A 25,728-nucleotide genomic window follows, 5' to 3' on the forward strand; every position below is an offset into this window, starting at 1 on the left:
GTATGGTTTTTATTTTCAGTAGTCTTTAATGTGTGCGTGCTTTGTTTCAGCTCAGTTTCAGATTTCCTCAATCCAAACCTAATTCCTTTGTTTACTGGATGTCCCATCCTGTGGACTGTATTGATTCACACTGTGGAATACACCTTGAATATCAGTGGGAAAAGCTTATTATAAATATTGTACACGAGTCTTCAATCATTCCCTGCAGCTGCTGTGTAACCACAGGAACACAAGCGGGGTCAAGGAACTCAGACGCATCAAATCAAAAAATGTAACTTCCGAGTTTGGTCCTAAGCTCCAGCCCCTAAGGCTAAGGTCACATGCGCATGCTCTCTCTCTCTCGCACACACACACACAGTACCCCCTTCCCCCAATCACAATTCCTAGGCCTGTGTTGACTTTTCAATATATTGTCGAAGGCTTTCACGGCCGGAGAACGATGGCTGTTGTGGGTTTTCCGGGCTGTATTGCCGTGGTCTTGGCATTGTAGTTCCTGACGTTTCACCAGCAGCTGTGACTGCCATCTTCAGAGGTGTAGCACCAAAAGATTGAGATCTCTCAGTGTCAAAGTTGACTTTTCAGTTCCTGTTTGGCAGCTACACTGTCTCAGTTCTGTTAAGACACCACATCAGCCCAGCAAAAGATAAGTTTTTAATAATTGTCAAAACAACTGCCAATAATACGTATCCCAAAGCGTGCATAGATATTAGGGATGCTGGTTCCCTGATGGGAGATCCCCCACTTCCACCCCCCCCCACCACTGATCTGGCTAAAGGGGGAGAAAGGGCAGGAACAGTCTTTCCATGGGGCACTCCTGGTGCGGTGCAATGATGCCACTTCTAGGAGTGATGCCATTGTACAGACTGTAAGAGTGCTCCTGTCCTTCACACCAGGCCGATTTGGGCCCCAAACGGGCTGATTCTTCAAGAATCAGCCTGGCACAAAGCGTGGGAGCACCCCCATGGCCTGTGAAATAATGTCCCTCCCAAAAGTGACATCATCATGCCGCACAGGGAGAGCATGCATGAAGAAGTTCCAAAGGGGAGTGCCAGTTTCCCCTGGCAATCCTTACAGAGGCCCTCCTTCATTTTAACAATCTTCAGTGAAGCTGCAAAATGTGTCCACTGTCAGGGCTTGCCGCCGCTGCCGCTGGGAGTGGCACTGGGCGGTCTGCTCCTGATGTCATAGGGGGGCCAGGGATGCTGCAGGACCCTGCTCTGTGGAAGGAGGGGCGGTATACCTCACCCAGACTCCCTCTCAGTCCACTCGCTGGCCTGCTCAACCTGGCCTGCTTGCCCCGTGTCCTTCTTCATCCCCTCCTTCCAGAACTCTCCTCCAAACCTCCACTCTTGCATTGCACCACTCTCACTCCACATCATCGCTCCTTACTCACATCCACCACCCCAGGGCTCTTCCCAGCCAGCTTTTATAGGGCTTCCTTCTACTGCCCCACCCCTCTTCCAGCCTGGTCTTGGGCTGCACCAAGCAGTTGCAGCTGGGGTAGCTGATCTGGCCCCACTGACCAGCACCAGCTGTGCCTTGTTCCCTGGCTGCCCAGCCTCCCTGCCGTGGCTGATTGCTGAAGGCCTGTCCAGCTGCAGTCCCCTGGCTAGCAGCCCAGCCTCCCTGGCTGAGCTGATGGCTGAAAGTGGGTCCAGCTGCGGCTCCTTGGCTGGTTGCCCAGGGCTTCCTGCAGAGTGCCTCCACTAGCCCCACCTGGAGTGGCTTGGCTTTGGCAACCCCTGGGCCAGGCTACTATTTTCTAGCTGGGGCGTGGCTTTGGGCTGTTGGGGCTGCTGCTGCTTCTCCTCCTCAGGTAAGGCCTTTGGGTGGGTGACTGCTGGGCCCCCAATCCCTCTGCCCTTGCCCCCTTCCGCCTTGCCTAGCCCCCTTTCCCCCCCTAGGGGAGTGGGACTCGCTGGCTTCTCTCTGTCTCCCCCAGACTCCTGAGGCCCTGGGCCTTTGCCCCTTGCCCCTGGCACCGGCAGGTTCTGGCTCCATTTGCCCGTGGGAGGGGATGACCTGCTGTCCCCCGGCTGCCCCCTCTGCTTGCCAGTCAGACCGGTTGGCCTACTGTCTGCTGGCTGACCGGTTGACCTGCTGTCAGCTGGCTGACCAGTTGACCTGCTGGCTGCTGGCTGCCCCCTCTGTTTGCCCGTCAGCCCGGTTGACCTGCTGTTCCCTCTTGTCAAGTCTGGGGGCTGGGGCTCAGACCCCTGACATCCACATTTCTCATCAATATAAAGAGTTTCAGGGGGAAAAATCAACAGAAAGTGAAGACAAGCCCATCAGCAAAACACTTCACCACAATCCCCACATCAATCCACAAGGTGCACACAGGATGCCAAGGCTGAGACAGAGCCAGGGTTACAAAGAGAGCGAGAGAGAGTGAGAGAGAGAGCTTTGTAATGTGCCTCTGATTATTTGTTCTACTGTTTTTAATGGAAAGTAGCTAGACAGGGCCTTGGTTTCCATTGGGCTGTGCAAATCCTACCCTCCACCAAGCAGCTATTTACCCTCCGGAGCAAGCACAATGGACCGATGGTGCGAGTTATTTAAATGTGAAAAACAGTAGAGGAAAGCCGTAAACTCCTGTAGAGGTGTTCAGCAGGGGATATACACATGCCCGGGGTAGAGACCCGGTGACGACTTCTCCGTTATCAGAGCTGCAGAAACAAAACATTTAACGTTTAAAGTCAGGCATCACGTGCATCCAGGAAATGGGCGGAGGCGTGACATCACTGCGCCACTAATGATGTCAGGACATTGCAGGTGAAGGCTCTCCCTGCAGGCTAAGCCCTCCCCCTAGTTGCCACACCCGGAACAGCCTGTATTTCTTAATTCCAGGAAAGTCTGAGAGATCTGAACCCAGGGGAAGCAGAAGCCCTTCAAAATGTGGGCCCAGCACCGGCCCCACCCCAGAGCCTGTTGACAGAGTGCCCTCTCCATCTTTGAGACGGGTGTCCCAATTCCCACATACTTACTATTGGTGGAGCAGTCAGACCCAGAGTCGCTACCAGCTGAAAGACTAGGTAGCATGCAATCTCCATGGCCCCCTTTTCATTCCCATTTTTCCACCCTCCTTCTCCATCAGTTCAGGCCCAACCAAGCCCTCTTGCTAGGTGCCATTCCTAATGTGACAAATCCACCATACACTGTCACAGAGAGAGAAACAGAAGCCTGGAAAATCTTCTGCTCCTCCATTCCTCTCAGAGGCAGGTACAAGAGCCAGGATTTGAGCACAGGGCTAAAACCAAAGCCTGCAGTTCAACAGGCTAGGAGTGAGAGGTGGTGGAAGGAAGAAAGGTGGAGTCCACACCCCAGAATATTTTAAGTGTGGATTTGGGGTCTAATAGTAATATGGCCATATTCACACAGAATCATGTCTGGGGTACATGTGTATTCACACAGGGCAGTACCTCATTCTGCCTGCTACCTCCATGCCTACAGCCCTTTCTGCTCCCATTGGCTGAACTGCTGTGACATCATGGAATGTACACACATATTTGATAGGAATATGTCAGCAACAAATGAGAAAGCTGCTGAATGAAGCATTTTCTGTGAGGAAAATGAAGGGACTCTCATGAAGATAAATGGAGTTGTACTGGAAGGTCATGTTCCTGTTACCCTTTTGAGCTGCAACTTCTGCTCAGACTTCAAGACTGGGTCTTGGTTCTCAACGCTGCTCACACCAGTCTCTGCACCCCTTCTGGGGACCCCCTACATCCTCCGCTTTATGACACCTTGAAGCTGGTGTGAGAAGTGGAGCGGGAAAGGGATGAAGGATGGAGAAGGTCAAAAAGAGGCAGAAAGCAAAGGGGCAGTTTGGCTTAGTGTGGGCAGGGAAGATATGGACGTAGAAAGGCTAAGGGAGACCAGAGGAGGATGAAAGGTGGTGCCAGGCTGAGAAGGAAGGAATGTGGGGAAGTAGGGATGAACAATAAGGGAAAATCTGAAAAAAGGCTAGGTGCCTTAGTTAGGGAGGGCCCAGGGAGGCAGAGGCAGAGTGGGGGGACACAGGGAGTGAGGCCAAAGAAGGCAGGGGAGGGTCCCTGAAAACAGCCTCCTTTGGTGAGGTCTTGGCAGGGTTTCTTCAAGGGGATCCACACACATGAAGACCCTTTCTTCCTGAGCAGGAACCCTGTGTGACTCCTCTAGCGCTGCAGGGCCTGCCCCAGAATTAGATTTCCCTCCCATCCACCCTGTCCCCCCGCAACACACCAACCACCCTGTGTGGAAACAATATTTCAAGAGGGAAGAATCACTCACTCGATTTCGATGTGTAGCCTCTCCTTTGATGTCGTCTCTCTGCAGAGACAGAATTGGACGTCAGAGCAGGAAGGGACCCCCAGAGATCACCCAGTCCTTCCTCCGCCTCAATACTGAAGTGGGATCTCCAACCCAACCTGACAAATGCCCCCCTCCCAGTCTCACTTCCAGGAAAAGGAGGACCCATCAGCACCCTGCATGACGTCTGATGCTTTAGGAAGCCCTTTCCCTTCCCACCCCATTCCCAGTTGGTCCTTCCTGCCTGATTTTTGAGAAGACGTAAGACATTTCTCACCCACATGTGGAGAGGAATGCCGAACCCTCCAAACCCCAGACCAGACTGAGGGCCAAGCTACACATGACGAATGACACTTGAACGGCAAGTGTATTTCTCCCTGTTCACTTGCCCTCCACCCAATCCACTTGCCGTTCAAGTGTCATTCGTCATGTGTAGCTTGGCCCTAAGACTGGATCGGCGAGAGACACAGCCCCTTAACCTAGTAACGATAAATAAATAATGCAATAAGATGGGCCGGATTCTGCTAGATCCTCATGGCGTACAAGGTATTCAAATTCCCTTAATGGGGAAGAGTCTCATAATGATTAAACTGGGTGGAAAAAAACAAAAATAAACATAAATTGTCCACATTTGGATTTTCATTAGGCTGCTCAAACAGGCATAAAAGGAACACAAATGGGGGTATTCCAGAAGAGAAACCCCCCAAGAAACTACGTCCGATTCTTTGTCACGGCACAGAAGAGCATTCATGAACCAGATGAGAACTTCTGATTCTCCTCCTCAGTGAGGGGATTTTGGGACGGGTTTTCCCGCCGTCATTGCTCTCCTCAGGAGAAGACAAGAAGCCAGATCCAACGGCAAAGTCCCCAGTTCCCAGTTGCGGAGGACATGGCTCCCGAGTCCAGGTATCAGCCACACCTTCATGGCTCTGGGCAGGCGTGGAACTATTTTGCCACAGCATCGACTCTACCAGCAACAGAAGAAGGCTAGAGCGAAAGATGTATACTCTCACAGTCTCAGCTGGGCTTACTAATAACCTAGACGGGAAATGCCCTACCTCTTAACAGAGGCTACAGGAGATGTTATTCACCAGGTAACGTGACAGGCCTCCATGACCTGAAATTCCGCTGCCCATTTCCACACATGAAGATTCTAGTAAAGGGACCGGACATTTCTTTCTAGGCCAGTTAGCAAACCTAACACCCTCCTTGGTTCAAATACATATAAATGACAGATTCCCCCATCCTTTTGTACAAAAAGGGGCAGTCATTTTGTAGTGCCTTCTCACTACCCTTTCCCAAAATGGCCTGCAAGCTCAACGTTGGCTATCCCTGCTTCAAGTGACTCTCTCGTGAGGAAAGCTTATGGGAAGGACGCCCTCTTCAAAAGAAGAAACTAATTTACACAAGAAGCAAGTTCCGTGGAAGTCCCTCGATCTTGTGGTTAGAATATAACAGCTGGAAGGGATCTTGGAGGTTTTTTTATCCAGCCTGCTGCTCGGTGCTGGAATACACGCCACAGGCTCCCTGAGAGATGGCTGTCCCATCTGCGCTTAGACTTGCCCTGAAAGAGTGGCCACCGCCTCCCTGGGTAGGTGTTAAGGTGTAAACACGATTTAAGCTGAACACGCACACGAGGCAAATTTGCCTCAGTGGCAGATTCTTTCTCCCTGGCTTCTGGGATTAATCTACACGTCAGCTCAATCTTGCAGTGAGGCGAGAAAGTTCCTTTTAACTATAAACATTTTCTTTTATTTTCATTTTCCAACTAAGATTTTAACCTTGACTGGGTTATTTCCCAGAACAATTTCGAACCCATGACAAAATTACGACTCCAGCACTGAAATGTTTATATTATGTAAGATCTGACTGTCCCGTCAATCAGATCAATTGGGTGCCATGTATCCGGGGGAACGTATTATTTGTTCTAACCTTTGGTCTTTTATTCTGTAAATAAATAACCATTATTCTGTAAACAATCAGTGTTAAGGGCATTTAAAGCCCTTCTATGTCACTGGTCTTCACACATATGTGCCTTAAAAGAGGTGATCTGTGTCTGGGCTTATTCTGAAATAAATAAACCCATTTTTCTTTTGTGATCACTGTATCTTGGAGTCTTGAAATATATGTGGGTAAGTGACAATAGGGGAGCTTATAAATTGGCAGCAGAATACTATTTAAAAAACTCACCTAAGAGTAGGCTGTTCCACCCCTGAATACCTCTTACCGTTGAGAATTTCCTCCTAAGGTGCAGCAAAAATCTCCTTCCTTGGGGATCCCACCCGTTAAGTTCCAGCCTTGCCTTCCAGATCGAGAGAGAGAAACTCCCTGCTCTCTCTTCTACGAGGTAGCCTTTCAGAAAGACCCTGACTGTGTCTTCTTCCATGCAGGGATTTCCCCCATACGGACAGCGGGACGCCTCCTCTACTAACTACATATCGTGCCCAGTCCAGGCACAGCACGTGTGGCTCCCATATTCTTCCCCAATGAGCTGGAATAAGGCAGAGAAAGAGAGAGAGGGCCCCCCACCCAATCACTCCCAGCTTCATCTCATTGGCAAATTTGACCAGCATGCCTCCTAGGCTACCACCCCCTAGGCCGGGGGGCCCTTTGAGACCCCACTCAAACCCTTCCCTTCAGGCAGCTGTGAAGCCATTGAGGAACCCTCACAGGTTTTGCTTGTTCAACCCGCTATGAATCCCCCTCATGGCAAAATCACCAGCCCCTGTTTATCCACCCTGTCCACAAGGATATCACAGGAGACCTGGTCTAACTCTTGGCTGGAATCAAGGCACGTTTACATCCACAACACTTAATTCCAAGTGAATCTGTGTAAGGACAAAGGGAAACCTGATCCTGGGGACCAGATGGGCTAAGCTTCTAGGCTTCTGTGGCTTCTAGGCCCTCGGAATCTGGATTGGGAGTTTCTGCTTAGGAGGCATTCTTAATATTCAGAAGCAGAGAATTTCACCCTATGCAGGTGGGCCAAATACTCTGCAGTGCTTTTCAGTTCTTACCTAAACTGATCTACAAGTAGGTCGGTCCTCCTGGTTTTCACCGGGGATCTACCAGAAGACTCACACATACATAATGCCCAACAGAGGCATTCACTGTATACTTACTGAGGAAGTAGATGACAAAGACCACAGCCATCAGCAGGGTAAAAGCAACCATGATGGGCACAAGGAGGCCCAGAATAAGTCCCGTGTAAGATACTGAGGATAAAATGGGGAAAAATTGTCATTATTCAATCTGGTTGCTGCCCTCCAAGGCCTCAGGCCTTGCTTTTTTCAGCCAAAGCGTCTCAGGTAGCCAGAGACGGCAGGCTTTACATTTATGACTTCCCACATGTAATTACATGCTCTGTGCCAGAGATGTGCCTCCCCAAATCCCCCCTGTACATTGTGCCCCAACCTGATCATCCTACCCCATCTGTCTCTCCAGGGCTCTGAACCAATTCTGGGGAATCTGCCCTGAAGAAAGTCCCAGGAACTGGTCAGCTAGTCAAACCCCATCTTCCTTGGGAAAAGGAGACCTAAAACTTCTTCAGATAGGGAATTGCGGCCTTGGATAAAGGCATAAGCCGAGTCAGAATTTTCTTTTGGGTTCAGTTAGGAGTCTGGGGGTCAGAGTGGGGTAAGACACTTGTTTGGTGAGCACCCCTTCTGAAGGGCCCACCAAAATCTAACTAGTTTGTACTGGTTCAGCATCCAGGTTCTCTAAACATTAATGGAGTGGCCTAGAACCTGAGTAGAAGCCTGTCAGCAGCGATTATTCTCCAAGGAGCTCTATATGGAGGGAAAAGAATTATTTTCTCCCCTCAACTTTTGTGCCACTTTAGGCTCTAGTTCAACAAGGAATCTCCCAGTGGGGAAAATGTAACATCTGGGGAGGGAAGTTGCGAACCAGTTGTATATTTGTGTTTATTATTCATTCCACACCTGGTCCTACAACAATCTCTGGTGGTTCTGTTCCAACTGTGTGCTGTCTCTCCAGTCAAAAATGGCTGTGGGAAAGGGGTTTCTAATCGCCTCACTAACAAGTATTAGAGTCACAACCACAAGCCCTTTAGGGAACACAAAGCTACACACTACCATATAGGAAAGAAAAACTTCTGGCCTCCTTGTTTATGAATATCGTGGTGGCTGGGGTTTAAACAGACGTAAAGAAGAGGCTGGAGTGCGGGAGTCATAAAACGGCATTCAGCCTAAAAAGGCAGTTTACCTCAGAGGCCTCCCACTCAGTTCTCCCTCCTTCTCTTTCCCTGCATCGTATCAGGGCTGCACCACAAATAAAATCAGTGGTAGTCAAGCCATGTAAGCATCACACCTTCAAGCACGAACAGGGATCTACTACCGAAACTGTCTTGTGACATTGTCTTGAAGCCCCCCCCCCTTCCTCTACGGGCCAATAGTCACCTTCCAGACTCTGCCAGCCCCCCACCTCAAAGGGGGACAGCCTTTCTTCTCTTCCGCCCAGTCTCTCACCTGGCTCCTCCCAGGCCAAATCCAGGTCTTCCGGCAGGCTGCTGTGTCCCACCTTGCACCGGTAGCGGCCCCTGTCCTTTGGGTCCACCTCGATACTGAGCCAGGTGTAGTAAGTCCCATCTGAGTTGGGGGCGACACCCCCATGGAAGGTGTCCTGCCACTGGTCTTCCCCATCCTTTGTCCAGGCAATGTCAATCTCCTTGGGGTAGAAGCCGTGGGCCTGGCAGATGAGGGTCTCCTGGCCATCGTAGCCCTCCTTGCGTGCCACCTTCACTGTTGGGCGCTCTGTGGAAACAGCAACACCAGTTAATGCAAAGCTAGCAGAATTAATGCTGTTTGGAATAACAGAATGGTAGGAGCCGTGCCTCAGTGGTATAGGTTCAACCTCTGGCATCTCCAGTTAGAAGAATCAGGCAGGAGGGGATGGGAAAGGCCTCTACCTGAGACCCTGGAGAGCAGCTGCCAGTATGAGCAGACAATCCTGACCTTGATGGACCAAAGGTCTGATTTAGTATAAGGCAGCTTTTGTCTCTCTCTCTCTCTCTCTCTCTCTCGAATCCAGGGCTCCTTACTCCCAGTCCAACATGCTATCCACGAGCAAAAGGGTAAAATTCTTTCCGAGAAGACTCATCAAGAAGGAAACCTGGATTCTTCCACCTCCAACACGCCTCTTTCTGCTGCCCGCCTTATGCTCCCCTGCAGCCACAGGGGGGTGGGGGTGGGCCAGGAGCTGAAGGGCCCCGGAGCCCCTTGGGGAGCAGCAGCAGACCTGCCCCAAGGCACAGAGAGAGAGAGAGAGAGAGAGAGAGAGAGACCAAACATGGGGGGGTTAAGGGAGCAGAAATGAATAATGCCAGGCAAGGAAAGCCTCTCATGCACGTGGGTGGGTGTCTTTTAATAGGGGGAAGCATTCCGACGTCAAACCGTACTGCAATCGGGTGGGATCCAGTCCAGCAAAAGCCCATGACTGCCCTGATCTTGCGTTTCTGCCTTTGAGGTTGGATCCATTCAGGCATTCAAAGAAGTGGTACAGCCCTAAGATCTGAAAATGGAGTGCAACACTTCCACCCATAAAACAGGAGATACCAACCACAACTGTTTTAGTATTTAGCCCGCTATTTTTTTAAAAAATCCTACAAGCTGAAAAGACACATAGGTGTGCGCATGTAGGAGAAGAAATTGGTGGGTTGCCAATCTCCAGGTGGGGACTGGAGTGTTCCCCGAATCCCATGTGGCTGGTGGTGGTATCAGAGCTTTTGTGGGTTGTCTAATGCTTGCTGGCGTGCCCCGTTGGAACCCCCTCTGTTGGCCCAGTGTTTGGGGGGGAGGGCCTGTGGGTTCAAGACTGGCCTCTGTCTATTCTCATCTGTGTACTTCTATGTTTTCAGGGGAAGGGGCTGTGAGGCTCGGAGCAGGGTCATCTGCGTATGGACAGCACTTTTGCTGCCAGCCTGGCCCTTGCCAGCAATGCGGTGGGCACCCTGTCTGCCGCAGGGCTGCCTTTCTGCTATGGGCTGCGGAGGGGTGGGGGGTGTCTCTCTGACTCCATGCCCTTGTTGGGGTTTTCCTTTTGCTGGGTCTTTCCTCTCTGTCTACTGGCTCTCCGCGTGTGGAGGATTGGCACCAGCAGCCCACAACTGGCTGCACTTGTGTGATGCCACTCACAGGGGCATCATCAGCTGCCACTGTCTGATTGGTGGACGTTGCCATGGTTGCTATGGATGTCTGTGTGCTTGCTTTGCCATCTCTTCCTTGCTGAGGCCTGTCCACTCTGGTTTTCCCCTGCAGAATGTCCAAAGGAAATGGACTAGTATTGCCACTTTTGCGTTGCAGGCCAGCTGCCTCTACCAACGTGGCCCTAAGGACCGCACTGTTTGTTTTTAAAGTTGGTGAAAGCTGGCAAAAAAGAGTGAGGGAAATCAGGCTTGTTTTCTAGAGGAGACCCTGAAAGCCTTGCCTAAGTCTATGGCCAGAAGAAACCAGAAGGGTTAAGCATGTGGGGAGGCAGCTACATTTATTCAGTGCTGGTGGAAGGGCACTTCGTGAATGCTCAGGGGTTACCTTTTCCTTCCAGGACTCTGCCCTGGAGTTGAAAACAAACTCAGTGAGTCTGCTGCAGCAAGACTAAAAAGGAGTCTTGTGCTACCCTAAAAACTAACAGGTTTATTATCACAGAGGCTTCGTGGCTAGAACCTGCTTCATTAGATGCATGAAGTAAGTTTTCGATCAGCATATAAAGCAACTCATGTGGATACAGAGGGGGGAAGTGGCCACAAAACGCAAGAGAAGCAGGCTCTGATGTTTCTGTGCCCAACTCATAAGGGCAAGATATTGATTATTCTCAACAGCCACAACAGTGTCGGTTTAAGCCCCCAGTAATATCATATCATTTCTTGTTAGATTCTAATGCAACAATTACAACCCCTTTAAATGAATCAATAAATATTATATGCTTTATGTTAAATCATTCAAAAAGAAAATAAAGCTATATCTAAGTGCACTTGAGGTTATTTTCCACTAGCCCCTCTTTTGCTGCTTAGGAATGAATGCACCGGGGGAGGAATTATTCAGAGATATGACCCTCCCTTCAGCAACAGAGTGAATGCAGGGGAGGGAAGTGGAGGGGGTGGGGTGGTCAACCTTCCTCTCTTCCGGGCTTCTCACCTCTCCTCCGCAGGGTCTCGTTCCCGTAGCCCAGGTACCTCCCCAGCCACTCCACGCATTCCTCCTCCAGGTAGAATTTGCAGCGTTGGGAAGTGGCCAGGAGCGGGTCCCACTTCTGCTTGGTGATCTCGGCCTTCCTATCTGCTGCTGTCCAGGTGAGGGTCTCCTTGTCGAAGGCGATGAAGTCCTCCCCATCATAGGCGTACTGCCACTTCCCCCCTCTGGGCCGCCCGTCCGGCCCCACCTCGCAGCCGTACATCCACTGCCAGGTGTGGAGCCCTGGAAGAGACACAAGGAGAGGGGTGTGTGCACAGAGGGTGTCTTTGCCAAGCAGCTCCAACATTGCTCCTTCCCAGGAGAACAATAAAAATGACATGGGGAAGAATAAGGGTGGCAGCAAAGAAACAGGGGCTGCTCCTTGCCATCCTATTCCGCCCTGGCTGAGAGGGGCAAGTCCCAAGGCCCACTCTGCCCCTGCAACCAATTTCCAAACAGCTGTTCTGCTGACCATCTTGTACTTCCATAAAAAGTTTCACCCCCTCCCTGTTTAATCTTCCTGGAAGTCAGAAAAAATGCCTGGTGGATGTTTGGAATGGGAGATGCAAAGCCCAGCAGTGCAGGAGGGAGATGCTCAGAAAAAGCACCCCTCCCAAATCCAGCAACTGTCGTTTTTGCGTGCCTGGGAGGAGAGGGGCTCACAGAATGAGAAATACAACATTGTGAGGTGTCATTAATTTAGAGACAATTGTAGGAACATGAATGAGAGGGTCCTAAGCAAATTGAGTGCAGGGAAGGGGGTCTCTTTGTCCTCTCCCCTCTCCTATCTTTTATTTATTTTATCTAAAACTTTTATATGCCACCTTTCCACCCGAACAGGGTAATCAAGGTGGTAAACAACAGACACTGGATCATTTAAAACATTAAAACTGTATTTAAAATGTATATATAAATATTTAACAATAAAATAAAAACATGCAACCATGGAGGAGGGCCAATAAGAGTTGACTGGGGATGTGCCGAAGGAAGCAAGAACAGCCGTCCCCCGCGGGCGGAAGATAACGTCAGAGGGAAGCCAGGTAATCTTCCTGGAAAGGGAATGCCGAAGTTTTGGAGCCATGACTAAGATGGCCCTCTTCCAGGATGCTACCTGTCTAGCCTCAGATCGGCAGGGCTTCCAAAGATGTCTGGACTGGTAATTCATCCGGGAGAAAGTGGGTCCTTCAGGTGTGTCGGGCCCAAACCATACAGCACTTTAAAGATGCTTGATTTGGGCCCGAACGCTAATTGGCAGCCAGTGCGGAGGGAACAAGACTAGAATGATACGGTCCCAACAGCCCACTTCACTCATTCCAGTCATGCGTACTTTGACCTGGTTGGTCTGTCTAATAGTCACATATACTGTATAATAGCTGTGCAATTTGGTAAACAATTTATTTTTGTAAATATCCAGTTGAATTGATAAAGACGTGTATATTTTTGGTTACAGCTGTGTTAGGGATTTTCCCCCCAGTTCTGACCAGCCATATGGTGCTTTATATGGGGTGAATTTTGCATTTACCGTGATAGGTTATTGCTTTCACGGTTGTTCCTTACTACACGGTGCCCTTCTATTTTAGTATTCCACTCCTAATACCAACAGGGTTAAGGTGGGGTTGGGCACTGCTACCTGCTCCACTCCTAATACCAGCTGGGTGAAAGCAGGGGGCTGGTATTGCCACTTGTTCCCCTCTCGATCCCGGCCTGGCCTTCCTTCCATGGCACATTTTCTGGAGGTACATGGTGCCTTGCCTGGGCTTCCCTCCTCGGCAGCGCCCTCTGGTGGTGCACCAGGGTATAAAGTGAGTTGTCTTAAACATGCTTACTCAGTTATATAGTAGGATAATGATATGTTAATTACTGATTAACAAAAAAAATGCTGACAAAGCCCAAAGGCATGGTGGGAGATGGTAGCCTGGAAAAGGGGGAGCTGAGGCAAGGGAATTGCTAAGGAAACTGCCTATTGCCACCAAAAATGCTTCTGCAGCTTCAATGCAAGGAAGATAGAAAATCATCTGCCAAAGCAGCCAAAGGGTCTTCCCTACATATGATAATTAATATCTTACTATATAAAAGAGTAAGCCTGTTCTAGACAACTTACTTCCTACCCTGGTGTGCCACCAGATAGTGTTGCCATGAAGGAAAACTCAGGCAAGGCAGCCTGACCCTTCAGAGAGTACACCATGGCAGGAAGCCTAGGTCAGGAGCAGGTGGCAATGCCTGCCCCAATTCACCTGGCCAGGACCAGGCACAGAGCAGGTGACAATCCCCACCACCCCTTCCCGTGGCTGGGACCAGGCACGGAACAGGTGGCAACAACCGCCCCCACCTTTACTTAGCTGGGATCAGGAACGGAGCAGGTGGCAATGCCCACCCCCCACCATCAACCAGTTGGGATCAGGGATCAGGAGCAGAGCAGGTAGCAATTTCCCCACACCCACACACTTTCACCATTTCAGGATCAGGCACGGAACAGGAGGAAATGCCTGCTCCCCACTTCTCCCAGCCAGGAGAAGAAGTGGAGTAGGTGGCAAAGCCTCCCCCCACCCTCAACCCACCTGAGCAGGCATGGAGCAAGTGGCAATGCATGCCCCCCTTCACCGAGCTGGGATCAGGAGCAGAATAGGTGGCAAAGCCCGCCCCCTACCTTCACCTGGCATGGAGCAGGAGGCAATGCCTGCTCCTCCCTTCACGGAGCAAGGCTCAGTCCCAGAGGAGGAGGCAATGCCCACCACCCCTTAATGTGGCCGGGATCAGGTGTGGGGCAAGTTGGAAGATGACCTGACCCGTCTAGCTTGCTACTGCCCCCTCTGGAGGACTGGTTTAATTGATACAAAGGGAAATTGTGCACTCCTCCTCTTCTAACCTCTGGAAGACAAGGAGGGAGGGCTTGTGTCCACCCCCTCCAAGCCCTCAGGGGCAAATCACATCCAGGGACAGGTGTAGTGGAAAAGGGAGGCCTCCTGCTGGGAAATCCCTCCCTTTCCTTGACCCCTCCCTGCCACTCCTGAGATGGGGAAATGGAGGGAGAAGAAATCTGTGCTCCTCTTGCTCTCTGCTTACCCCCATGGCTCTGGTTTTACTCACCTGTGCTGCTGTTCTGGTTGTAGCGCTCTCGCAGCGTGTCCAGGTACACTCTGAACTGAGACTCCGCATTCCGCACGTTCTGGGTGTTCCTCTCCCAGTACTGAGGGTCCTCCTTCCCAGCCTTCTCCATCCAGGGGACTTTAGGCAACGCCCTCCTCGCAGCATCGTAGAAAACGAAGGGCTGATCATCCACGTAGCCCACAAAGTAGTACTGGGGCAGCGCCTGGCCGGGATCCCGCACAGAAGTGTAGAAATAGCGCAGGGAGTGCGAAGAGGAGGAGCCTGGAAGGGGGAAGAGACCAAAGGGGCAGAGTTAAGGTGGCTGTAAGTTAGGAAGGACCCCCTCCCAATATCAACCCCCGTTCAGAGGCCCAGGCTATGGGAGGGAGGGCAGGGGGAGAGAAAACAGGAGAAGGGAACAAAGACGGGCAAGGAAATTTGAAGAAGGGGGGAGGGGGTTAAAAGCCTCTGGGAGGAACGAGTGAAAAAGAGAAAGGGGGAGGGAGGGACTTCTGCAGTCCCCAGACGGAGCAGGGCCTTCCCCTCCCCCATTTGTGAGCAGCCTGCCTCTGGAGGGGTGGCATCGACATTTTCTAAATAAATAAACACAAAAGAGAGGGGTGTTTCCCACACAGGGGCAGGCTTGTGTAGTTTCCTTGTTGCGGCTGCAGCTGCTAATACAGCCTGGCGGCAGCTGGGCTTCTGTGGGCCAGCTTTATTTAATTATTTATTTAATGTCATTTATGGCCCACCTTTCTCACTATGACTCAAGGCAGATTACACAGTATGAGATTAGAACAATCAGTATCAAGGACATTTCCGTAAACAATGCCGTCGGTTACATAGAAGCAAGTTTACAAAGACATAGCCTTAGCAAGAATCCAATACAGAGTAGAAGAAATACAGAAACAGAACGTAATCAGTTCTAGGACTGACATTAGACAACATGAAGCACAGGTAGTGCATAGGAGTACATATTTAAAGCAACAGATAATATGTAAGGCAACATAGTGGTGAAGTCTATGGTCCCCAACTCATTAGCGAAGCATCTGAGACCCCCTCCCTACCATTTGAGTAAAAAGCCTTTTTGAATAATTCAGTTTTGCACGGTTTGTGGAAAGCCAGGAAACAGGTTTCTCTCCTGACCTCCTCAGGCAGGCCGTTCCACAGGGTAGGGGCCACCACAGAGAAAGCCCATGTACAGGCTACTGCTGATTTCGCCCATGTGAAGGTTGGCACCTGCAGGAGACACTGAGCAGATGAGCGAAGCTGCTGTGGAGGAACATACAGAGGGAGGCAGTCCCGTAGGTATGCCGAACCAAGGCCATGTATGTAATAACCAATACCTTGAACTGAGCACGGTAACTGATAGGTAGCCAATGGAGTGACTATAGGATGGGAGTGATGTTCAAGCTCCTGCTCGCTCCTGATAATAGTCGAGCCACAACATTTTGCACCAATTGGAGTCTCCTAGTTAACTCAGATGGAAGACCTATGTATGGTGCATTACAATAGTACATCCTTGATGTTACCATAGCATGGATCCAGTTGGCCAGGTTGGCCGTGTCAAGAAAAGAAGCCATCTTTCAGGCTAGAATGAGGTTGTAGAAAGTGGGGGGGGGGGGGGGTTGCTGCTGCCTTAACTTGTTTTTCTAGTAATAATGCTGGATCCAGTATAACTCCTAGGCTCTTAACTGAGTCTGCAAGGGTCAGACGAACTCCATCGAAAGTGGGGAGTACAATGTCCTTCAAGATCTCTGCCTTCCCAACAAGCATCACTTCAGTCTTGCCTGGGTTCAATTTCAATTTGTTGTTTTTCAACCATTTCACCACGGCTGTCAGGCAGTGATCAAAGATTTCCACTGCATCCTGTGGGGACCTGGATAGCGAGATACAGAATTGGGTGTCATCTGCATATTGATGACATCCAACTCCATAGCTGTGAATGAGTTCTCCTAAAGGCTTTATGTAAAGGTTGAATAACATGGGAGATAAGATTGTGCCTTGTGGAACCCCACAATATAGTTCCCATTCTGGAGATAGCTGATCTCCAAAGGCAACCTTTTGAGTCCGCTCCAAGAGAAAGATTTAAACCAGTCCAGGGCACATCCTTTGATGCCCACTTCTGTTTCCAAACACCTCAACAGGATGGCATGGCCTACTGTATCAAAGGCTACAGACAGATCCAACAGAAGCAATAAGGAGGCATGGCCTTTGTCTATATTCAGGAGATCATCCACTAACACTGCTAGTGCTGTCTCTGTCCCATGCCCTGGCCTGAATCCAGACTGGAAAGGCTCTAGAGCAGAAAGTGCAGAAAAGGGCAACTAGAATGATGAAAGGGATGGAACACTTCCCCTATGAAGAAAGGTTAAAGCACTTGGGGCTCTTTAGCTTGGAGAAACTAAGACTGAGGGGTTGACATGATAGAGGTTTACAAGATTATGCATGGGGTAGAGAAGGTAGAGAAAGAAGTATTTTTCTCCCTTTCTCACAGTACAAGAACTCGTGGGCACTCAATGAAATTGCTGGTCAGGTTAGAACAGATAAAAGGAAGTATATGTGGAATTCACTGCCTCAGGAGGTGGTGGCAGCTTCAAGCACAGACAGCTTCAAGAGGGGATTGGATCAACATATGGAGCAGAGGTGCCTCAGTGGTTCTTAGCCACAAGGTATAGATGGAACTCTCTCTCTAGGGCAGTGATGCTCTGTGTTCTTGGTGTTGGGGGGGCAATCAGTGGGAGGGCTTCTGGTGTCCCTTCCCCACTGGCAGACCTCCTGAAGACACCTGGTTTTTGGCCACTGTGTGGCACAGAGTGTTGGACTGGATGGGCCTTTGGCCTGATCCAACATGGCTTCCCTTATGTTCTTATGTTCAAAGTGCTAGCATTATCCAGGAAGGTCTAGAGGTGGTCAGCTACCAATCTATCAATCACTTTGCCCAGAAAGGGAAGATTAGAGACTGGGCGATAATTGGCCACATCAGTTTTGTTTGCATGTCAGTTTGTCTTTACCAGGTAGTTTTTGGGTTTTTTAATTGGTGATTTAATAGCAGTATGTTGATATATTGCTATATCGAAGTGTGCAAGGTTCTCTACATTCTCTCCAGTATTCATTTTACTAAAAAGTACGTCTATAGCCCATTTTGTTGCCCAGATATGCTTATTCTCTCTCTCTCTCTCTCTCCCCCTCTCTCTCTGCAAGGAGATTGTTTATTGATCGTATAGACCAGTGGTTCCCAAAGTGGGCAATACCGCCCCCCCCCCCCCGGGGGGCGCTGGAATGATCCAGGTGGGTGGTAGGAGCCTTGGGTGCAATTGGGGGGCGTTGAATCAAAATAAGGGGGCGATCTAAAGCAGCCTTTTCCTGCCTTCTCCTGGTCTTCCCTGGGACCAGAGAGGGAGGAGGAGGTGGAGAGGGGTCCCCACAGCCAATCACAGGCATGCAATGCATGTGCACCCTTGCAAGGCTGCTGTTGCTGCTGGGCTATTGTGTGGTGGCTGCTGCTGGCCTCTGGCTTCAGGCCTTCAGCTGCTGCTGTTCTGTGCCTGCCTGGGCCTGCCTGGATCGTGGTGGACTTTACTTGGACTGAAGAAGACATCTAAAAGGTAAGGTTTGGGGGAAATACATATTTTTTAAGAGGAGGATATTAGTAAAAGGACCTTTTAAATTAGTGTCCCTTTACTTTAGGTTGGGCGGCCTGCTTGGGGTGGGCAAATTTGTCACTGCACCTTTCTGTCCACTTCTTGAAGGTAGATTTCCAGGGGGGCGCGGAGTAATTTTTTTTCTGAAAAGGGGGCGGTAGGCCAAATAAGTTTGGGAACATCTGGTATAGACTTACCCTGTGTGATCCGCCTTGAGTCTCAGAGAGAAACGTGGACTATAAATAATGTAACTAACTCAATAATTGCTCTCATCAGAATCAGGACCTGAAAGAGGCAGAGCTGCAGGGGCTGAACTTTTCTGATTTCGCAGGCTTGAGAAAACAAGAGGTCAAGCAAACTGAAACAAGCTTCTCAACTCTTTCCACATGCAAGTTCATGCCTTGATTTTGCCTGCCTGTTTACTGTCAAACTCCCTAGCAGTTTCCAGCGCTTGATGGGTACACTTGCCATCCTCCAGGTGGATAAAAAAAGGAGAGAGATCACAGTACAAAAATGAGAAGAATAAAGAATAAGGAAATACTACAATTTAATTAGAGTTCTCTTGTGAAATTCAGCTACGTCTATGTCCTTCTTTATGTAAATATACAAAATTGCCTTCTCATAATATACCTACTCAAAAGCTGCTAATATTAACATAACCAATTGAGATTCACAAAAATTGTATAAATCCAGGGCTTTTTTTCAGGGGGAACGCGGGGGAACGGAGTTCCGGAACCTCCTGAAAAAGGTCACATGGCTGGTGGCCCCGCCCCCTGCTCTCCAGACAGAGGGGAGTTGAGATTGCCCTCCACGGAGGGCAATCTCAACTCCCCTCTGTCTGGAGATCAGGGGGCGGGGCCACCAGCCATGTGACCATTTTCTCTAAAGGCAACCCACTGAGTTCCACCACCTCTTTTCCCAGAAAAAAAGCCCTGTATAAATCCAAACATTTTCTTAGGGGCTTCCACAAGATAGGCAGTACATAACACCTTTCAATGAATGGCCATCTTATGAGCACAACCACTCCCCCACACAACAGTCCAAGGGCAGTTGTTTGTCAATTCCTGAAGGCTATTACACAACGGGTGGCCAGCTAAATGTAATCCCACATAATTTACACATTACCAGCATACCAATCAAACCCCCATTTTCATCTCTCCCACCAGATCAGCAGCCTTCCGAGCAAATTCAACCACAAGCTGGAAGGAGACAAAACCCACCTCTGAGACCCAGCAGCCTGGGGCGGGGGGGGGGGGGGAATTCCTTCCCTTTCAAAAGGCAAGCTCCTCTACATGGCCAAAAGATGTACATAGCCTGCCCCTATGTGGGAAACACCCCTCTCCTTTGTATTTATTTATTTAGAAAATGTCGATGCCACCTCTCCAGAGACAGGCTGCTCACAAATGGGGAAGGGGAAGGCCCTGCTCCGTCTGGAAGCTGCAGAGGTCCCTCCCCCTTTCTCTCTCCTCTCATTTGCCCCCCCCAGGTTTTTTTTTAACCCCCCTCCTCCCACTCTGTTCCTCTCCCAACAGTGATGACACCTAAACATGAGCTTTGGAAGACCCCAAACGATATACCCCTGGAACCGGAGCCGTGCAAGGTGATGCTGTTGGAGCAAGCAACGTCTGGTGTACGAAAGAAGGGAAGAAAACCCTGCAGGGGGCAGCAAGGGCTGGTCAGATAGGAATGCGGGGACAGCACCTTTCCTTCTACCGAGTGCCATTTCCTCATCTTGTCTCCAGATTGGTACTCTCAGGGGCAATATCCTCCTTCTCCAGAACTCTGTCTCTCTCAGAGCCAAACTACAAGTGACGTCTTACACAGGTTGGACACTAGTCGGCTTCCCTCAAGTTTTGATGGGAAATGTAGGCATCCTGGTCTTGCAGCTGTAATGGAGAGCCAAGCTGTAAAACCAGGGCGCCTACATTTCCCATCAAAACTTGAGGGAAGCCGACTAGTGTACAACCTGTGTAAGATGTCACTTGTAGTTTGGCTCTCAGCCAGCTAGATACCTAGGAATCTATCTCCATTTCTCCTCAATACTATCAAGTATGTTCGTTCCTAAATAAAGCTTTCTTTGCGCTTTAATCAGTTTTTGTGCCAATGGTTGAGTAGACACTGACAAAACATGCCTCAGTCCAAAGCCTGTTCCTTGAACAAAGGGCTCCAATGGCCTTCTTAGGGTTACAGCTAAAATTGAGGGGGGGGGGAGCCAGAAACTACTTCTGAGACGCACTGCCCAGCCCTCCCTGTGGGTTCTTCCCTTCAGAACAGGAGCTCTTTCCTTGCAACAGAGTTTGGGGGGTCAGGAAACCCCCTGGATCCAATCACTGGCCCACGTAGTCCTCCAGCTAATGTCCGTTGCTGGGCCTTCCCTGTGACATTTTTCCCTTCTAGAGCCATCTAAGCTAGCAGAGCCACATTGAGCCCAATTGGTTCAGGCTTCTAAGACCTCACAGGCCCAGCCACCCTGGGAGTGGAATGTGCAGCTCAGTGCCAAACTACAAGCGACAAATAACACTAGTTGGACCCTTGTCAGCTTCCCTCAAGTTTTGGCGGGAAATGTAGGCAGCTTGGCGGAATGCTGGACAAGTGACAGTTGAAAAGTCCATTGGACAGCAGTCGGGGAGCCAAGCTGCGAGACCAGGACACCTCCATTTCCCATCAAAACTTGAGGGAAGCAGACAAGTGTCCAATCTGTGCCTTTTGTCACTTGTAGTTCCGTTCTCGGTTAATTAAGTGCACCTGTGAGCTGTTGCCCCGGTAAGGTGTCCTTGAGGCACAAGGGAGTCTTGGCTCCGCACATCCTCAGTGTGCCTTGACTGGCTGACACCCCTAGAAAAGATGGCTCCTCACTGCACTCATTGCGCTATATTCCCTCACTGAGACTTCGTTGGATCATTCCATGCCATCTTATTCCATCATCACGTGAGACTTCTGCTCTGTGCCAGGCCAGAAATGACCAGACCTGCCTGGCATGGTTTATGGACTTTGTTGTGAGTATGAGCCTCAAGCCTCTTCAGAGAAATGCAAGTTAGCAAGCTTAAGTTTTTAGTCAGAAGGGTTTAGTAAAGAATAGACAAGTTGTATTGTCGAAGGCTTTCACGGCCGGAGAACGATGGTTGTTGTGGGTTTTCCGGGCTGTATTGCCGTGGTCTTGGCATTGTAGTTCCTGACGTTTCGCCAGCAGCTGTAGCTGGCATCTTCAGAGGTGTAGCACCAAAAGACAGAGATCTCTCAGTGTCACAGTGTGGAAAAGATGTAGGTCAGACCCAACCGAAAAATACAACAGATGCTACGATCAGCAAAAGACAGTAGAGACCCCCTCACCTCTGCAGGAGTATACCGTATACCCTGCAGCTGTGGACAAGTTTACATCGGGACCACAAAGCGTAGCATCCAGACAAGAATAAAAGAACATGAAAGACACTGCAGACTTGGACAACCGGAAAAATCAGCAGTGGCTGAACATAGCCTAACTCAAACAGGGCACAGTATCCTATTCCAGGACACCAAAATACTGGACAACACTTCCAACTACTTTGTCAGACTGCACAGGGAAGCCATTGAAATTCACAAGCATAAGCAAAACTTCAACAGGAAAGAAGAAACCTTAAGAATGAACAGAGCATGGTTTCCAGTTCTGAAAAACACCAGGCCAACAAAACACTCTATACTCAACAATAGCCCTGCAGAGAAGATTAGCACATCAAGCACCAATCCATATGCAAAGGAACCTCCTCAGGATACAGTGAAGCCTCCCGCCATTAGCATTCCACACCCTGGGAAACTCTCACAGGATGACTCAGCTCAACCCCACCCCTCCTGAGTAGATACAAATGACCTGCCAACATCTTTTCCACACTGTGACACTGAGAGATTTCTGTCTTTTGGTGCTGCACCTCTGAAGATGCCAGCCACAGCTGCTGGCGAAACGTCAGGAACTACAATGCCAAGACCACGGCAATACAGCCCGGAAAACCCACAACAACCATCAATAGACAAGCTGTTTGTTATTGTATTGCCTTTTGCTTGTGCTTTATTAGAGGGGTTCCTGCAACCCTGAATACACTCTTCGAAGCTAATAAACAACCGTTATACATAAGCCTGTGTCTTGAGTTACTGACCAGCTGTGTGCAAATCTACCCAAAGAAAGAGCCCGGAGACTGGCATGTCTCAAGCGAAAAAAGGTACTTCAACCCTCCAGGAGGGCTGCTAGGGGTCTGAGTGGCTGTGAGTATCTGTGAAGGGAAGAAATATAATTCTTGTCATTTTCTTTTTAAGATGTTTTGTTTGTATTAAAATGTTCTGAGTTTAGGGAAATGGCTCCAGTCTGTTTGGACGCAAGGAGCCAAAGGTCCCACAGCTGGAACAGTAAAGTTAAGTTGCTCCAGTATTTCCAACTGCAAGGGGGGGCAACCCCCTTCTTCTACTCTAGCCTGCAGCAGGTCAGAGGAGAGAAGGCTCAACTGACGTAACGGCTGAGTTCTTTGCAGGCCCAAACCGGAGAAGCAAAGCCGCCGCCATTGAAGAACACACCAGGAAGCAGCAGCCCTGCATTAACATTTTGGACTTGCCCTTTTCTTTGTGACTTGGCTCCACCTGGGAGGGTTTGTGTCAGGTCTGTTATCCACAGCCCTTCCATCTTCCTTGCAAGAGATCTGTGTATAGCCAGTCGCTTATATTGCTTCTGTAGAGTCTATGGACATATATATGCTATGGACATATATATGCTATATCCTCCATCAGCTGCACTGGTTACCGGTTGAGTACCGGGTCCGGTTCAAGGTTTTGGTGTTGACCTATAAAGCCCTATGAGGACTGGGCCCAGTATACCTTCGGGAACGACTCTCCCCATATGTTCCCCGGAGGTCGCTTCGATCAGCCACTAGGAACTTGCTGATGGTCCCTGGCCCCAGGGAGGTCCGCCTGGCCTCTACCAGAGCCAGGGCCTTCTCAGTTCTGGCTCCGACCTGGTGGAACTCTCTGTCTGAGGAAACTAAGGCCCGGCAGGATTTGTTCTCTTTCCGCCGGGCCTGCAAGACGGAGATGTTCCGCCAGGCATTTGGTGGGGGCTAGGCTGTCCTCTCGCCGGCCATACCACTGAAGACCTTCCACCACTCATGCAGGACAATGCTGTACTTTAATATTTAATATTCTACACCCGCCAATTTTAATGGGTTTTTATATGATGTTTTAATGTTTTTATAATGTTTTTACTGTTTTTAATTTGTTGTCAAACTGCCCTGAGCCCGTCTGACGGGGAGGGCGGTCTAAAAATGTAATTAAATAAATAAATAATAAATAAATATAATTATGATCTCTCAGTAAATAACCTTGACTCAAGAGAGCTTGGATTTCTTGCTGCAAGGGGGGACGTCAGCTACTACGTATCCCGTTTTCCATAGCCTGACAGTTTGCCTCTGTTCAGAGTGCCCTTTCTGAAGGGCAAAACACAGAGTGGTGTGTCAAAGACACTAGGGAAAGTATTTTAGAAATGAAAACACTGAAATATTATGTTGGTATTAACTCTTTCCCGGCTGAAATGTATCCAGAGAATGGGCCGGAATAGATATTTTATACATATTTATTTGGCAAAAACAATAAGGCACAGAAAGGCACAAAAAATACTCTAGAAATAAGGGCTGGGCACTATTTAAATTTCACTAACCTGTTCCCAAAAAAACTCATTTTCAACCAAAAACACAGGACTGCGCCTGGTAATAAGGAAGCCAAACCAACCAAATACACGGATCATACAGGCCTAGACGACGGTGATACACTAAACCACAAAAGTCCCACAGAATCCACAATGCAGTATCATTTCCATGCAATTTACTGTTTTGTGGGAAAACGGGTCGGAAGGGACCCCCCCCCCCCAACACACACGAGGGAAATCCCTGGTTCAGGGGTCAAAGGGACTAGGAGGTCTTTCAGGCAAGCCGAGAGTTAGCGAAGGTAAGCCAGATCAAGACGGTTAGCCATGTTAGTCTGTCCGTAGCAGTAGAAAGGAGCAAGAGTCCAGTTAGCCCCTATAAGACTAACAAAATTGGTGGTAGGGTATGCGCTTTCGTGAGCCACAGCGCACAAATTTTGTTAGTCTTATGGGGGCTACTGGACTCTTGCTCTTTTCAAAAGTAAGCCAGTTTAAGAAACTCCTGTTCTGCCTCTAAGGTTGCCAACTCCAAGTGAGTAGTTGGAGGCGGAGCCTACGGGGGGAAGATGCGATGCCCTAGAGCCCTCTCACCCAAGCAGCCGCCTCTCCAGAGGAACTGGCTTCTCTAGCCTGGAGATTACACTGGGAAAGCTTCGGGCCACACCTGGAGGATGGCACCCAAACTGTGTTTTGCTCCTGGCAAATGTTGGAGACTCTCCAAGCAGTGTCGTGGCCGCCTTGCGGCAGACCGCGGGACTGCAGGGGGGGGACAAGCCTCCCTTGCTCTGCAGCCGGGCGCAAATTCCGCCCTCCTCCCACCGGCGTATGGGGAGATTTTGGCCCCCGGGGGTACTCACCGGAGCCCCCCACCTGCAGGAGGGCGAGTCCCCCCACGAGGAAGAGGAGGCGCCGCTGGAGCGAATTCATGTTCGATCCCCAAAGCGCCAAACGCGCCGCTCGGCAGGCAGGACTCGCAGTCAGTGCGCAGTTCCGAGATCGAACAGGGAAGGAACCCGGGGCAAGGCGTGAATTGGCCAGAAAGGAATATTCCTCCAATCGGAAAGAGGCACTCCGTCTTCGTCACTGGTCGCTGGGTAGCTCTGCCGCCGGCCGCTTGCTCTTGTTTCCGAGAATCAAAAGCGCAAGCTGGTGCCGGACGCGGCTCAGATGGGCGCGGGGCTTTCCCCGAGTGTCGTGTGAACGGGGCTGCTGCGCCTGCAAACTCAGCTTGGCGCAAGGGCCGGGGCCGGGCTGGGGTCGCCGGCGGGGCTTTGCTCGGCTGCCAGGCTGGCTGTCCCCGGGGGAGGCGAGGCGAGGCGTCAGTCGAGGGCACGGAGTCACCCGCGTGCCCTCCCCCTTTGGCGCCCCAAAGCTTGAAATGCGGGAGAGGCGACGTGGCCCACATCCGTTTAAAGAAGCGGGGGTCCGCGCCAGCGCCCCGCAGGAAAGGCGCGTCCAAAGCGCACCAGAAGTGGAGGCAAAGCTCTCTGCCCTCCAGCCCCGTTTTCCCGGAATGCTTTTTGGGGTGGGGGGAAATCAGCCCCACTCCTCTGGAGGAAACCTTTGAAGAGGCGCCTCCCCGCCCCCTCCTAGCTCAAGTTAAAGGCAATTGGATGTCTGAAATGTCACCAGTGGGCCCGGGGAGCTTGGAGCCCCCTCCCCACTGGAGCCCAGTCCAAGAAGGGGCCCTCTCCTCTTCTCCCCCCCCCTTCCCCGTGCCTGGGGCCTCTCTGTACAGATGCATCCATTTGTTGATTTGCACATTTGACATAATTATTCCCCACTTCCCCATAGCTCAAAGCAGCAAATGCAATTTTTACCAGTTCAAAATACCCACACAATCCCCCTTTGCCCCTAAAAAATCCCC

The 25,728-nt window shown here is 50.2% G+C and overlaps 1 protein-coding gene and 1 pseudogene across 1 annotated transcript; both read right to left on the minus strand.

Annotated features, from left to right (window-relative positions):
- LOC129328021 (zinc finger protein 208-like) overlaps positions 1–25,728 on the minus strand; it is a 255,638-nt pseudogene that overhangs the window by 181,319 nt on the left and 48,591 nt on the right.
- Positions 336–24,867, minus strand: LOC129326943 (class I histocompatibility antigen, F10 alpha chain-like). The gene is made up of 7 exons (XM_054975275.1): positions 24,719–24,867; positions 14,562–14,843; positions 11,439–11,717; positions 8,775–9,059; positions 7,410–7,502; positions 4,270–4,308; positions 336–2,666 (listed from the first exon to the last, which is right to left on the minus strand). The coding sequence occupies exons 1-7, from the start codon at positions 24,786–24,788 to the stop codon at positions 2,605–2,607; spliced, it is 1,110 nt and encodes a 369-aa protein (XP_054831250.1). The 5' UTR covers positions 24,789–24,867; the 3' UTR covers positions 336–2,604.

Source organism: Eublepharis macularius, chromosome 4 (genome assembly GCF_028583425.1).
Source record: "Eublepharis macularius isolate TG4126 chromosome 4, MPM_Emac_v1.0, whole genome shotgun sequence".
In the NCBI taxonomy this organism is placed as follows: domain Eukaryota; kingdom Metazoa; phylum Chordata; class Lepidosauria; order Squamata; family Eublepharidae; genus Eublepharis; species Eublepharis macularius.